This window comes from Puntigrus tetrazona, unplaced genomic scaffold (assembly GCF_018831695.1).
Source record: "Puntigrus tetrazona isolate hp1 unplaced genomic scaffold, ASM1883169v1 S000000746, whole genome shotgun sequence".
NCBI lineage: Eukaryota > Metazoa > Chordata > Actinopteri > Cypriniformes > Cyprinidae > Puntigrus > Puntigrus tetrazona.
In genome coordinates this window covers 1,493,638-1,510,000 of record NW_025048355.1, presented here as the reverse complement: position 1 = coordinate 1,510,000, position 16,363 = coordinate 1,493,638, and the positions used below count along the sequence as shown (strand labels likewise).

Below are 16,363 nucleotides of genomic sequence, written 5' to 3'. Positions count from 1 at the left end.
TAATATAATAATAATAATAATAGTTGTTGTTGTTGATATAATGATAATATTTTGTTGTTATTAATAATATAATAATAATTGTTGTTGTTAATATAATAATGATAATATTTATTATTGTTGTTGTTGTAATATAATAAAAATAATTATGATAGTTGTTAATATAATGATATTATTATTATTATTATTATTATTATTATTACACACATGCATGTATATTTAAGTAAAATAAATATCTAAAAAGTTTATATTACAAATACTTAATATAACAATATAAACTATATGGATATAAATGTTTTTTTAATATGTACAGTGCGTGTATTTATATATACATAAACATACACAGTACACACGACTATATAAACAAACACTTCGCATGCTATTAATCATTGCTCTTCAGTATTAAATATTAATTACGTTATTTATTATGCATTATATTATTTATTAATATTATTAAAAATAACCAACACACATACACATACACATAGTATTAAATACATTATTATTATTAATTGTTGTAATATTAAAAATATATTTTTATTTTACATAATAAAACATATATTCTTATAAACACTGCTCTATATCGCTACTTTCTGTATTATTGGTAGCATGAGTCGTGTATAATGTCGAACCGGTTCGTGACATTAGTGTGTTATCACACACCTGATTAACAATAACACAACACATTACTAAACCACTATTATCATCACAATACGGCAAATTATCCATTAAATCTAAACCCTATTTTGCATTAAACCATTGTACCCGAACACATGAAACGATCCATTTAACAGGCTAAACAACATTTGCGCTTCTCACTTTCAGCATGAAAATCACACGAAACATAAACCACAACAAGCTGCCTCTCTGCCAGAGCCAAACACATCCTTCCTCGTCTTCAGAGAAACCTCAAACCACCGCGCGCCCAAAACCTAATCAATCTGGATCAAATGCGATAAGGAGGAGACCGAAGCGGTCGATCACGTCAGCTCGCAGCGCTCAGGAAAGGAAAACGGCCAACAGGTTTCACAACCAGAAGAAGCAACGTTGTGAACTTTCTTTAGAGTCACGTGATCGGCTCAAACCCAAAGCCCCGCCCCTTTATCGATGATATAATCGGACTATAATTGAATCTACGTTCGCTGAAAATGACGACGCTTACGTCTTAATATCGTAACGCCTTACAGCTGTCTTCGGCGAACAAAAAGAGTCAATAAAATTCGCAACAATTAATTATTTACATTTATTATAACATTCACACGGTGCTCAAATTGGGATCTGTAATATTTATTAATGTTTTTAATAATAATTTATACGGTAAAAAAAAATTAATTAAATAAATACACGCCTGATTCAAAAAGGGGGTCTTTTTATAAATATTAAATTTACAAACTAGGCACGATGTCTACTGGAACGCTAACAAATTCAATCATTTTTAGGTTTTTTTTGTTTTGTTGGAAAACCAAGACAAAACATTAAAAAACACATTTTGGGTATTTATTTTATGCAAAAAAAAAAAAAAAAAAAAAAAAACGAGTGTGAAAAAACGTGTTCGGTATTCCTATTTTGTTCAACTTCAACCAAGATAAAATAAAGTTAAAATAAAAATATTTTATATTAATTCACGGTATACGAGTACAAGTGCAGCTCTGTTTAACACATTTGACCACAACTTACTGCAAAAAGCACAAAAACTTTTTTATTAAATTAAAAAACCAAAAAAAATCCCAAAACACAAAGCCAAGAAGACCTATTATAATATTTGCATAAGCCAACTATACAATTTACGAGCTCCATTTAACACATTTGACCATATTTTTACCCCAGAAACAGTAAACACAGCGCAGTCAGCTGACTAGTACTCAGGAATCAACAGCCTTAAAGGAGTCTTACCGTTTAAACTAAATGTTTTTAACACTTTTCACAATGAGCTCCATTAGTTAACATGAACTAAGAACGAGCCATACATCTACATCATCAATTCAATCTTATTTTATGCATTTACTGATGCATTATTACAAAATCACAAATTTGCGTTTAACGTCAGTTAATGCGCCGGGAGCACGATCTAACTACGAATGATTAATAAACGCGACGAGTGCACCATTTCACAACCGTTTAGCACATTTTCAGCGATCTAAATGCCAAGTGAGCGCACTTAACAAGACGTCTACTGAGAAAGCGGCTCAGTTTAACCTACCAGTTAAGGCGCAGCTCCTTTTATCATATTTACCATGACCTTACCGCAAAATCGGCACAAAGAAACAGGCTAAAAAGTCATCAGACTGGTTCTGAGGAACAAACGTCCTCCCATTTCGACACGTCCTTGCTTCGCTCTCAGGCAAACGGGCTTTTACGTGTGCTTTAAACCTCGCATTTAACAAACACTTCACAAGAAAAACCCCACCAAAAACAAGAAGATTAGGATATGCTGGATTAGTTTGACGTCCAAACGCACTCCTGGGAGTCTCTCTCTCACACACACACACACACACACACACACACTCTTCAGTCTGACTGAAACGTTACCCCACACACACACACACACACACACACATTTCTCACTATTCCTGCTTTATTTTAAGCGCTCTTACCGTACGAAGTCCGAATGACTGAGGAATATCCCACAGAGCGAGTCCCTCCTCATCGCACAAACGTTGCTTCATTTCCTGTTTCAAACCTTGCTAGCCCCGCCCACCCCCACAGAGCCGACAGCCAATCAGAGCGAGGGCCAGTCCGCACGAGGGCCAATCAGAGCGCGGGGGGCTGGCTTTCGGAGGGGTGTGAGGGAAATCTGCCCTGTCTGCTTCGACCGGTGCTGCGCGATTCTCACACACAGACAGACACACACACAGACAGACACACACACAGACAGACACACACACAGACACACACACAGACACACACACACACAGACACACACACACACACAGACACACACACACACACACACACACACACACACACACACACACACACACACACACACACACACACACAGAGAGGGAAACCAGCAGGATCTGACACCATTCTGACTCAAATGAGGAGACGTGACCCTCGGTGACCCAAAAACAACCCCGAGGACACGCTTTCAATACATCCGCGGACACAGAAGAGCCCATTAAAGCACTTCCACTCCTACACACACCACAACAACGGCAGGAAAGACGCTTTTATCAGCGAACTGATGGATGACAGGTGAATGAGCGAGGAAAAACAAGACGCTTGACCAATTAGTGAGGTTTAACTAGACTTAACCAAGCCCCAAATTAAACATTTGTCATTTCACACCTATACAATTTAGAAAATAAGGGGGAGCAAATGATGACTAATTCATTTTTATTTTAAGGTACTTGGGTGAAGTCCTCGTATAAAACTCAAAATGACATTATTTTGACTGAAAATAAAAAAAATTTAATAAGACATTTCGGCTGAAAAACTATTGAAAGAAAAATACACACACTACTGTCTGAGTACAGTATTTTATTTTAAAGAAATTCATATTTTTATTCAGCAAAGATGCACTAAATTATCCGAATTGCTATTGAAATGAATAGAAAACACTTTCAAACCCATTTCAAATAAATGCTGTTTGCTTTTCGACTTTCTATTCATCCGTGAATCCTGAAAAATAAATTGTTCCCACAAAAACATTGTGTTTTTTTCCAACATTGACAATAATCAGAAACGTTTCTTGAGCAGCAGGATATTAGAAGGATTTCTGAAGCACTAAATGATGCTGAAAATACAGCTTTGGTTCACAAAAATGTGTTATGTTTTTTTAAATTGTAGAAATATTTAACTATTGTAAAAATATTAAATATTTAATTGTAAAAATATTTAACATGACTGCAGCCTTGCTGAGCAAAAGAGACTTAAAAATATCTGAATGATAGCGTACATAATTATAATAAAACTAAATTATTTTATTAAATGCACAATGTTAAAAATGGACGCAAATTTTGTATAAGGCCTACCATAAAAAAAAAAAAAAAAAAAAAAAAAAAAAAAATCACCATTTTAAACCCAAATGCACGTGACTGGGCTGTTTTTGCCGTTTCGTGCGTCTTTCGGTGACTCAATCTGCGAGGTTTTTTGTGCGGAGGTGTCGTGACGGTCGTAAAGGTGAGGCAGGTCCATCTCGAGCATCAGGAGGAGGATAAAAGGATATCGATTATCTTCGCTGCCATTTAGAAAAGCTTTTTATTCTACTTACGAAAGTACCTCTCTAATGGACTTCCAACAAAGAGAGAAGAGGGTTACTCTGGGCACAAAGCTCACCTGAACTCTCAACGAACCTGCTCTGCATCATCTACTCACCCTCGAGTATTTCAAACCTGTATGAAGGAATATGCTTTACAGAAAGTTAGTAACCTGGCTGTTTTGGTCTCCATTGACTTCCATAGTAGGGGGAGGAAAATAGCATAGAAGTCGATGGGGACCCAAACAGGCCTTTTTGGGTATTTAACCCCCTAAAGAAAGATGAGAGGCGAACGACAATGTTTTAGTCCATTTTATGACTTTGGATGAAAAGAACGAGTCGCACTTTTGGAGCGTGACTATTTTGCTCGCCATTGACTCTCATTGTAAACTGAAAAAGGATGCTACGAATACAGACCTAGTAAAAGTATAAAAGGAAAAGATTTATTAGCTGATATCAGTGGATGTTTGTGCATCTGTTTGGTCGATTATCAAAAGTCTGAACTTTGGAGTGGAAATTTGCTTATATGCTTAGAGTAAATGTTTGAGTAACCACTTGTTCAACTTCGTAAATACTGCACGCAAAAATGGTATCTATAACATGTTTTAGGACAGATTTGCAGATATGGTTTGATTCCTTATAAATAAAAAGGAATTAATTAATTGGTAACACTTTAACAGGCTTCCATAGTCAACTAAAATGCATTTATTACAAAATCTTTGTTGCAGCATTTCTGAATCAAAATTCATGGTTAGTTCGTGTTAGCTGAAGTTTATTTCATTAAGTGATATTAAAGAAAAATTAAAAATTAAAATGTATCAGCAGCCTACATGTCGAAATTATCATTTACTGTGATTAATTAATGCTTTAGAACAATTGCTTTGCCAGTTAACTAGTGTTATGTTAAATAATGAAATTAATGTATGACTTGTCATAATTTCGGATGGTTTTGATGATTTGTGATGGGTATTAGGATCTAATATATAGTTAAAAATATAAAAATAATAATAAATAAATAAAAATATATATATATATATATATATATATATATATATATATATATATATATATATATATATATATATATATATTTTTTTTAAGAAGTATTTATATAACATAATATAATTTGGCAATATATATAACATATTTATTCCCAAAAAAAAAAAAAAAAAAAAGTGGTAGTAGAGAAAAAATATATTTTGGGGAAAAAGTAACATAATTCCATAATAAAAAAAATGTAAAATTGCGTGAACTTTTTTCTTTCCAGGCTAAAACCCCATAGAAAACCAAATGAACTAAACCGCAAAGTCAGCCGTTACAGAAACGAAATTCACAAAATCCACCAAAGACGATTTTCTGGAAGCCGAATGATTTTCTAATCCGCTACGCTGCAACATTTGTGCCTCAAAACACCAACGATTATTCAAATGAACCTGAAATTAGCTGAACGAGTGTGAAAAAACTAGTCTCACTCACCCTGGAGACGTCCCTGTCCCTGCGCGAGATTCAGTCTGACAGATGCACAATATCCACCTTTCTAGCAGAGAAAAATTAATCACACCTTTTATGAAACACTAATGCTGCTGGACTCCAGACGCCATTTAGAGAATTATGCAACTCAGACACGACGCAGCCTTCTGAGTAACATCAGAACAAATGTGTCCTGTCAGGAACATCATGAGGCGAGCGAAACCCTCACGAACAGAAGCCGTAACAACAACAACAACAACAAAAAAAGCATGCGACACGACGTACGGGATGCATCCTGAAACACAAACAACGTTTCACTTCCAGTTTTCGCTCATTTAGCTTGAAAGCAGAAACCAATTGCATTCAACATCCTCCAAAACTGGGAAACACCATGCATTGCCCAGAGCGAGTGGTTTCACTTCAACTTTATGTATATGGTGAAACCGCCGATTAGAAGGTCAATTAGTTAACATTTAAATACTAAACAACAATACAAAAAAGCTGTTGTGTAATTGTCTGTAAGCGTTCCAATTTTTAATGATAGTGCTGTATAATTACAAGAACAAAAGGTATAATTCAGTAAATCTAGAAAAAAAAGCATAAAACAAAACAAATAAATTTAATACTTTAGATGGCGTAGATGGATAGAACTTACATCGTGGCAAATGTCTGTCAATATTAGAACTGCAACAACTATTCAATAAAGTCGATTGTTATCGATAATGAAAATAATTGCCAACGATTCTCATCATGGATTAGTCGGGTCTGCACAAGGCCAACTTCAAGCGGCCACGTCAAAATACAACACTGAATAACGCATTTCTATGGAAAAAAAGATGCATTTATAATAGCGGAGGAAACGGAAACGGATGCTCCGGGAAAAGCACGTGATTAAACAGTAGAGAGGAGACGGCGCAAAAAACACTCATTGTGCTGGCATAGCTGTTGTTGAATATTTGTATGGTTTTGTCAATTTAAAAAAAATTAAATTGGGATTATCCGATTAATCGAAATGATCAATTAATCGATTAATTGGCCAACGAGTTGTTGAATCAAAACAGTTGTTAGTTGCAGCCCTAGTGAGCCGGCAGCTCACTTTCTGTTCGGCATTTTTAGCAGGACGATAATTACGTTTCTGGAGAATGGCGTCAAAAACCAAAAACTCAGCATGTGATTTTTGTGAGGACAGGTCTAAAGATGATCTGCACCAATTTTGATAAAGGTTGGACAAGAAGATGAATCGCAATGAAATCGCAAGCGTGTGACGGGAAACCTAGGCCTGTTCTTTGTTGCATAGGGTCCTTTTTTAAACAATAATACGGCCTAATAAACCCTTATTCATTTTTCTTGATAACTGGTGAAAGCATAAAACATTCAACTAATGAAAATTAGATTCCTCCTTTATTTATTTTTTGGGTGGGAGGCAAACAACTAAAGTTTAAAATTTAAATCAAATCTAACCCTAGCCTTTAAGAAAATTAATAAGAATATTTCCTTTGAAAATAAAGTTTTATTAATATTTACTAATAGTTGCAGTAGTAGCATTGTTGCTAATACTGATAAATAGTAAATAGTAAATAAATAGTAATATTTCTCACACAGTTTCTTCCAATTTATTTTATTTTAACGGGTTGCCGTGATGAACCGCTGCGTATGCGGCATGACAGCAGTTTTCTCTAATTAAACTGTAAAATGCTAAAACAATGTTATTAAATGTGGTATTTTCCCGTGATCTCAGATGGAGCACTTACTACACAGAGAAGCAAATGAACCGGATTTACTGACAATTGCATTAATCATAAAGCACTACAAGATGATGTGGGCAAAAACACAAGCTAAAAAAAAAATCACAGCATTGAAATGGCTAGAAATCGAAGGCAGGCAGGCGATGGCCAGTTGTCATTTAAATATGCAAAACTATTGTGAAAACACAGGCCCACTTCCTGTTTGGCGCCTGACATTTATATCAAACACAGAGCTTAATACCAAAAAGCTGGATTTTTCTGACCCACGTTTGACTTCACGTTTCAATCCCAGGGTGCATTTAATTAGAAAAGGAAAAAAAAAAAAAATTCCAAGCGACTTAGTTGAAAGGTTCTTAACGTAAAGGCGCAGTAGATGTCTCTATCTCAATTTTAATAAGCCTGCAGACGAGCAGGCAGCGCAACGCTCACACGTCGTCAAATCTGCAATCTGACTTCTGAAGCTCTTACTCTTAACGACAGCTCCGGACCCCGGGGACGCTGGAGACGCTGTCAGTGCCAATTACACTCACATCTGCATTATTGTACTTCCGGTCTCTTTAGACGCTTTCATATTGATTTCAGCCACAGATTAATGAACTGCCTGTGGGTTGTGCATGTAGAGCAGAGAGTGGACGTCCGCCGTCTCTCCCACAGCGATGAAACACGGCTAATAAGCGCCGGTGTGCACACAGTCGTAATAAGGTGCCATTTAAAGGTCAGACGGGAGCAGGAACATCCAAAGCGCACAGACCGGGATGATAACGGTGTAAGAGAAACCGACGATCGGTATCACTCCCTCGAGGCCCGCGAGTGACGCACCGATGTACTTCTGACTTTCCACGGAGTCTGGACCAATTTACAGCTCGCTCCGGCCAAGAATCGCCCACTTATACAAGAAGAGACTTATCAGGGAGCTCATCTCGTCTGAGAAGCACTCAAGAGTGAACACTGAGAGCACGATAAATCACGCAGGAACTGGAAAAAAATAAATAAACGCCATTAAAACCGGCAAACGCAACATTTCTGTCCATCCAGCGTAGCCACGCAGATCGATTCGGTTCCGATTCCTGATTCAATTCTGATTCACTCGGACGAATATCGGGCAGAGGACATGTGCATCTCTCAATGAGCGCTATCAACTTCGGTTGGTGATAACACGGTAATATCCGTGATATTAAAGATTAAAATTTGACAACCAAACCTCAAAGCTGAGACTTCGTTTGACAGCGGAAGTCAAGCACAGAGCTTATTGTAACTACTGCACGCAACGAATGAATACATGAATAAATAAATCTGGGGTTTTAAGACGTTAAAATCGAGAAACCAACACCCTTACAATATAAATCACTAAAACATTTGAATGCATGAAAAATGTCACAAAATGTTGAAGCAAGCAAATCTTTCGAATCGACTGAATCACTTAGCAGCTCATTTCACAAAACCTTCTACTTAATGGGATGCAATTAAAACATCTCTACTCTTTTCCACGGACTGAACTCTGAAAGCAAAATCGTTCACTCTGGTCATTACACATCCCTGTCATTGCATTCTTCTACTTTAAACTGTTCAGTGCTTTGATGCAACCTGTGCTGTTAAAAGTGTGCTCTATATAAATAAAAATTATTGATTGAAAGCAAAAGAGAGGCGATTCAGACAATAGATGTCTGGCTTACTTGCCCTTTAGCATTTTAAAATGACACTAAGATGAAAAAATTCGACCAAACTTGGCGACCGCAACCAGCTTGTTGCATCAGGCGGTCGCCGACCAGACTGTGTTCCTGCCATACGAGGCGGAGATGAGAGACCGTCACAGGAACCTGTGTGTGATGTTCATCAGCTCACATCTACAAAACACGCCATATGATATCATCTGAACAGCTGTGGTCTTCACCAGCCACATCTGCGTCCATCTAATCAGCTCTCAGATAACCAGCAGACACAACTGTGATTTTCTGCTGGTGTGCATGACTCTTATCTCTTCGCAAGTGGCTTCCCTCGTGACAGAGGTCACTTCCTTTTATAATCTTACTCCTTTAAAAACATGCTGATCCTCTGTCGTGCAATGACTTGAAGGAAGGTGAACCGTGTGACTGATGTGCTTGTGTGCAACTCGCATTACACAACTTAAGACACACACTCAAAAACGCATAAGGCCAACACTCATCCATGCATCCCACAAATAAGTACTCAAACAATACATGCATGCATGCACATGCTCTAAAAATAACATACATGCATGCATGCATATTTGTACTCAAGCACGCTACACAGAAACCCATGCATGAGCGCGCGCGCGCACAATCAAGCACTCAATCCCATGCACTTTTGTGCGTGCACACAAACACCGTGCATAAACAAATAAGCACGCGTGCACACAAAGAATTTAAACGCACACACACTCGTGCAAACCCATGCACACACGTCCACGCGCGCACTTGAGCAATGACAGCTCGAGCTCAACCGCCTTGTCAACTGCTTAAAACAGCGAGAGCCGAGCCTGTCCTTCATTAACCCCCCTCCTCTAACACGTCCACCTCTGTTCTCCCTCACATGAAGTTTGCAGAGACGCGCATGAACGAGTTTAATCATGAGAGACGCTTTAGAAGCTTAACCTTAGTTTGTTTAGTCACATGAGATGGACCGCCACGCCATCGGCGAATGCAAGCGAGACTCATAGCTCGTATACATGTAGTTTTTTATATATATATACTCACTTATCATGCTATATGCACGGCCTTCCCCCCGCTCGTCTCGTTTATGTCTCGGTTAGTCCATTAACGCGCTGTAACAACTGAACACACGCGAGTCCTTCACCAGTACTTTCACACACTTCAGTCTAACATGGAGCGAGTTAGGATTTCTGATTGACAGCGGCACGGGCCAGTGGCGAGGGAGGATATAAAACCCACAGCCGCGGCCACAAATAGCAGCCAATCAAATCGCTCCGAAGGCGGGACTTCGCGGTTTCCACTAGCGAGGTAGACTGCGTCTGTTGTAACTACTGTTAAATGTATTCAGCTATGTGTCATGCGTTATTCATGACGGAATAGGCATGTTTTGTGCGCTAAAGTAGATTACATAAGTGCATGCGTTTAATTTAGAAATATTTTAAAAACGAAAAATGCAAATATGTCAGTGAAATGACGGTGAAGATGTATACAAAGAATAAAAAATAGCATTGCGGCTCCTTACAAGCAGCGCTACGGTCACTGGTGTGGAGTATGCGCGTGATCGGAACCTCGTGAATCATTTGATTCAGAGAGCGAATCGTTTGATTCGGATAAGGGCTTCGGAGCGCATTTCGCAAATTGGTTTGATCGTTCAGGGTTTCGTGATTTTTCTCAGAGCCAAACATTAGATTCAGGGTGGGTTCACGAAGCAGGGACTTCACAGATCATTTGATTAAGATCGGATCGCAAATTATTTGATTCAAAGAAATTGATTCAGTTCAGGACTTTGAATCATTTAAATCGGAACGTTGGAGCCGGTTCGCGGCCCGAATCTTCACCGAAAGTTTTTTTTTTTATTATTATTATTATTATTATTATTAAACAGTACAAACGTTATAACATAGATACAATTATTCACAAAGACAAAAATTTGCCAGGGTTAACAAGAAAAATCTTCACCGAACGCGACACTTTTAAATCAGATCGTGATTCGGATCAAATATCGCGATCGTTTAATGTAGATCGCAAATTTGGAAACGATTCGTGAATCTTCTGATTAAATCTGACTTCGGTGCGTCTTCCCAATTCATTCAAACCTTGGATGAGTCAGATTATTTCTTGAACTGGTGCAGAAAAACATCAGTGCGATGGATATATACCTTTGCACTAAACTTTTAAATAACGACAAAGGCACATTTAACCTGTATTTATTATTGCATTTAAGCATCTACAAAAACATGTAGAAAACGATGAACGAAAAGGTTAGCGAACGTTTAAGGTGCAGTCATTCGAAAACGATACAATTGTTCGTTTGCAAACTACGAAACGGTTACAAAAATGTTAAGTTTGATCATGTTCACAGATAAACGTACACTTTCGACTAAAATACTAACACATAAGTTACAGCTACATGCTCTCAAACCAATTCTATGATTTAAAAATTAAAAGAGTGCAACGCAAAACTACATTTCGAAAGCGATGCAATAAAAGCGTCTGCTAAATGCACTAAAATGTACCAAAGTGCGTCTATTATGATGCAATTCTAATATCATTTTTTGTATATAAAGCTTATATATAACTCATTGTTTTCTTTGTATTTTTCTATTACATCGGTATTATATATATTTATGTATTATCTAATAAAAAATACCTAGCAAGGTGTAGCGCATACGGCTGAGACTCGACTGCCTTTATAATTGGCTTGAGATAAAAGCTCTGCTAAATAAACGTCCATAGCTCGCTGGAGGAGCTCAGGGCGTGATCCCCGACAGCAGCGCAGCCTCGTTGAGGAGGTTCCCGGCCTCCTTCCTGTACGCGGGGCTCAGTTCTTTGGCTCTCCGAGCCTCTCGGAGGTTTTCCCGCAGGTTGTCCAGCAGCCTCTTCTGCTCCTGGTGTCTGGACTCGGCGTCTTGGATCTGCCGGCGCATGCCGTCCTCGTCTCTCAGGAGCGAGTCGATCATTTCGTGGAGTTTGGTGCCGGCGGAGATGACCGACTTGGCGGCTCGGCTCAGCTCGGCCACGTTCTCCTGCGTCCGCCTCAGCTCGCCGGGGACCTCGGCTTCGGAGCGCGCCGTCAGGTTGAAGTCGTAGCCTTTAACCTCCAGACTGATGTGACAGAGCTCTGATAGGAACGAAAGGGATGTAGAGTATGACTAACTGCATTAAACAATCCAATGCATAATCGTCCTGAACACATCTACCGCCAAAACGAAATGATTACAGCCATGCAGCTTTAAAATAAACATGCATTTGCAAAAAAGGCCTGATATTAGCTCGTTTGATCATGCATAACTATATGCATTAGCTTTAATACAATTAATAAAATAAAAGCAACAAAAAGAATGCTATTAAAATCAAAACGTATAATATAACTTACAGATGCTGTTCATTATAGTTTTGTTAATATTTTTAATTAGATCATTTCACATTTCGTGTTAATTCTAGTTAAAGTTTATGCGATTTTGCTAGTTTTTGTGACATTTTTATCCTGTTTTTAAATGTTTTTAATTTGAGTTGTTTTACGTAGAACAGGTTCGGCGAAAAAAAAAAAAAAAAAGAGAAATTTTGCCTCGTTAACTAGCTGAAATAAAATGCAAAACATTTCATTTAAGCTAGCTGAAAACTTTATAGACATTTAAAAACAATAGAAACTGAAAAAAAATAAAACTAAAAAAATACAAAAATTTTAATGAACATGAGAGCAGAAAATATTAAAATAACACCTACTTCAAAATATTAATATAAATAGTTGTTGGTATGGATTTGGTAGTTAATTATAACAACCCTGGTTCAAAATACTGTGGCGTGTGTGAAAACAGGATCTTCTGGCTCAGATTCAGACAGGAATCACGTGATTGGTGTTTTTCTGCTGATTAAGTGATAAGATTTCTTCACCTAACAAATGGCTGTCGAAAGCAAAAGGGTTACGAAATGCACGTATTTAGTGAGAAAGTGTGACCCGCTAGAGCAAAATCAGCACCACGATCTGAGTAAGACACTATGTTTTCATTCAGCATGCATATATATCTAGTATAGGTATATATATATATATATATATATATATATATATATATATATATATATATATATATATATATATAAAAAATAAAATATATATATATATATATATATATATAGCAAAAATAAATAAATAAGATACTATATATATATATATAATATATATATATATATATATATAAATATAAATATATAAATATATAAATATATATATAAATATATATATATTTATATAAATATATATATATATATATATATATATATATATATATATATATATTTATATATATATATATATATATATATATATATATATATATATATTTATATATATATATATATATATATATATATATATATATATATAAATAAAATGCAGAGATTGATGTTATACTAGATAAACATATTTACAAAACAATTAAAGTGTCATTTATCTGGTAGTCTGAGGAACTGTTACCAGAAGACACATCAGAAATCTCCAGCTAACATGATTATGAAGAACTAATTACATGCAGAGTTGCAGTCAGCATAACCCTCACGTGCATCTTCTATGGTGTTAATTGCAGATGGAGTCTGAGGTGGTCTGTTAGATCTGCTGCCCTCTGCAGGCCGCGGCTCTTACCGTGTCTCTCCCTGATCTTCCTCAGGCACTCAGACAGGCTGTCGTTTACTGGACAGCGATAGCGGCTCGCAAGAGTCTGAAGCTTGTTCTTCATGGTTTCGTGGTGTTCCTGCTGCTTGTTGAAGGTTTCTGCCACATCGGTGAAGCGCTCATCCAGAGCAGAAACACCCACACGACGAGCAGAAAAAACTCCTCTCCTCTCATCGACATCCGCTGGGGGACAACAAACACTGATGAGATGGATAGAACGACAGAACGATAGAACGACAAATAGACTGATAGTATGACAGAATGATAAACAGAACGATAGAATGATAGAACAATAAAATTATATAGACAGAATAGAATGATAAAATTAAAGATACAATTATATAGACAGATAAAATTATGTAGATAGAATTATATAGAAAGAATTAGAGAGATAGATACATAGAATAGATATATAGATAGAATTATATATATATATATAGATATATAGATTGAATTATATAAATAGATATGTAGATAGAATTATATAGATATAGATAGAATTATATAGATATATAGAATTATATAAATAGATATAGATAGAATTATATAGATAGATATATAGATAAACTTATATAGATAGAATTATATAGATATGTGGATAGAATTATATAAATAGATATGTAGATAGAATTACATAAATAGATATATATATATATATATATAGATAGAATTATATAGATAAATAGATAGATAGATAGATAGATAGATTAAATTATATAGATAGAATATATATATAGATAGAATTATATAAATAGATATGTAGATAGAATTATATAGATAGGTAGATAGAATTATATAAATAGATATGTAGATAGAATTATATAAATAATATATAGATAGAATTATATAGATATATAGATAAAATTATATAGATAGAATTATATAGATATGTGGATAGAATTACATAAATAGATATATATATATAGATAGATAGAATTATATATAGATATATAGATAAAATTATATAGATAGAATTATATAGATATGTAGATAGAATTATATAGATATATAGAATTATATAAAAGATATATAGATAGATAGAATTATATATAGATATATAGATAGAAATATATGTAGATAGAATTACATAAATAGATATGTAGATAGAATTATATAGATATGTAGATAGAATTACATAAATAGATATATAGAATTATATAAAAGATATATAGATAGATAGAATTATATAGATAAATAGATAAAATTATATAGATAGAATTATATAGATATGTAGATAGAATTATATAAATATATATGGATATAGAATTATATAGATAGAATTTATAAATAGATATGTAGATAGAATTATATAGATACATAGAATTATATAGATATATAGATAGAATTTTATAAATAGATAGATAGAATTAAATAGATATATACTGTTAGCTCGCGGTGGTCTCGCGGACTCTGTTGGTGTTTTATTGTTGGACTGAATCAAAGGTTCTCTCTGAAAGTGAAGGAGAAGTGACTTTAGAACCCAGATGAAAACTTAAAGAGAACAAATGCACAAATAAAAGAAGAGAAAGACCCTTTTGAATGAATCAAGTTGCGCCGCACTGAATATGATATTAGACTCGATCAGAACAATCCTCCTTTCTTTCGGCCTGAACTCTTCTTTCTCGTCGAGCTGCACGTGACCTGCTTTACAGCGAAATAAGCGCTTGTTCTGAACTACTGAGGCGCGAAAACACTCAACCAAACCACTTCACGGGCTCAATCTACAGAGGACAGCAAGAACGGCAATGTTTTACATCCGAAGTCTCTATCCACCTCACACACTGTCCTCCTCACACGCTGAGATTTCATTTAACAGACACACAGTTCACCTTTAATCTACCCAAACAAGCAGAAATCAGCCTCGTACCTCGCCGTCTCCGTCGGGAGAGGAGAAACAACAGCCCATCTCTTCAGGTCGCGGGAGTTTTACTTGTAGTGAAAGTTGGCCGCAGATGACGTCACGGTCATGCGGTCCACGTGACACACAGGTGCGTTCCCGTGACGCGTCTCACCTGCTGCTCCTTCCACTCCGCCTGAAGTCGTTTTAAAACGTGCATTTTATATTATTTAATATATGCACAGAAATAAAAAGGCGGTTTAGTTTTAAGAACAGACAAAAAAATAAACGTTCTAAACTATTTTAAATCATAAAAAGGCAGAAACAGGTTATATTAATAGTCGTGTGTAATAATAATACTAGTAAGGGCTCGCTGTATTTGTTTCTGAGATGAGATCAGGGGTATTCCAGAAAGCTTGGTTAACTTACCATTTGATAAATCAAAACCTCTGGGTTGATTTATCAAACAGGCATACCATGAGTATGTCGGTTCCAAAACACCTGAGAAGAGTTAGTTTAGTCAACCTCCAACTGGTTACCCAGAGTTAGTGCGTGTGCACGGTGCATGTAGAAAGACATTTTCAATGGATCGCCGATTTCACGAGTCACCATGGAAACTCAAAGAAAAAAAGAGAGCGGCGTATTTCACAGAGGCGGAGCTGAGGTTTTAATGCACGCTTATAGAAGTTTAAGCCAATAATATTAGAAAAGAAGCAATACAGCTACATCAGCTAAAGCAAGAGATTGGCAAAAAATAACCAACAGAGTGAATGC

At 36.0% G+C, this 16,363-nt stretch overlaps 2 protein-coding genes across 2 annotated transcripts in view; both read right to left on the bottom strand.

Moving 5' to 3' along the window:
* Window positions 1-10,270, bottom strand: part of fam126a (family with sequence similarity 126 member A) — a 35,112-nt gene extending 24,842 nt beyond the window's left edge. The window contains 1 exon segment of the mRNA XM_043233042.1: window positions 10,128-10,270. The gene's annotated coding sequence lies outside the window, so the exon portion shown is untranslated.
* Window positions 10,271-11,276: 1,006 nt separating this feature from the next.
* Window positions 11,277-15,764, bottom strand: si:ch73-345f18.3. Its single transcript, XM_043232947.1, has 4 exons — window positions 15,620-15,764; window positions 15,136-15,202; window positions 13,723-13,935; window positions 11,277-12,204 (listed from the first exon to the last, which is right to left on the bottom strand). Exons 1-4 carry the CDS (start codon window positions 15,656-15,658, stop codon window positions 11,834-11,836), a joined length of 690 nt encoding a protein of 229 aa, XP_043088882.1. The 5' UTR covers window positions 15,659-15,764; the 3' UTR covers window positions 11,277-11,833.
* Between the last annotated feature and the right edge of the window lie 599 nt (window positions 15,765-16,363).

Coding starts and splice junctions, on each gene's coding strand:
- si:ch73-345f18.3 (XM_043232947.1), bottom strand. CDS start 15,658: ATGGGCTGTTGTTTCTCCTCTCCCGACGGAGACGGCGAG. Junction 15,203..15,619: donor CTCCCGACGGAGACGGCGAG/GTACGAGGCTGA, acceptor CTTCACTTTCAG/AGAGAACCTTTGATTCAGTC. Junction 13,936..15,135: donor GAGACCACCGCGAGCTAACA/GTATATATCTAT, acceptor GTTGTCCCCCAG/CGGATGTCGATGAGAGGAGA.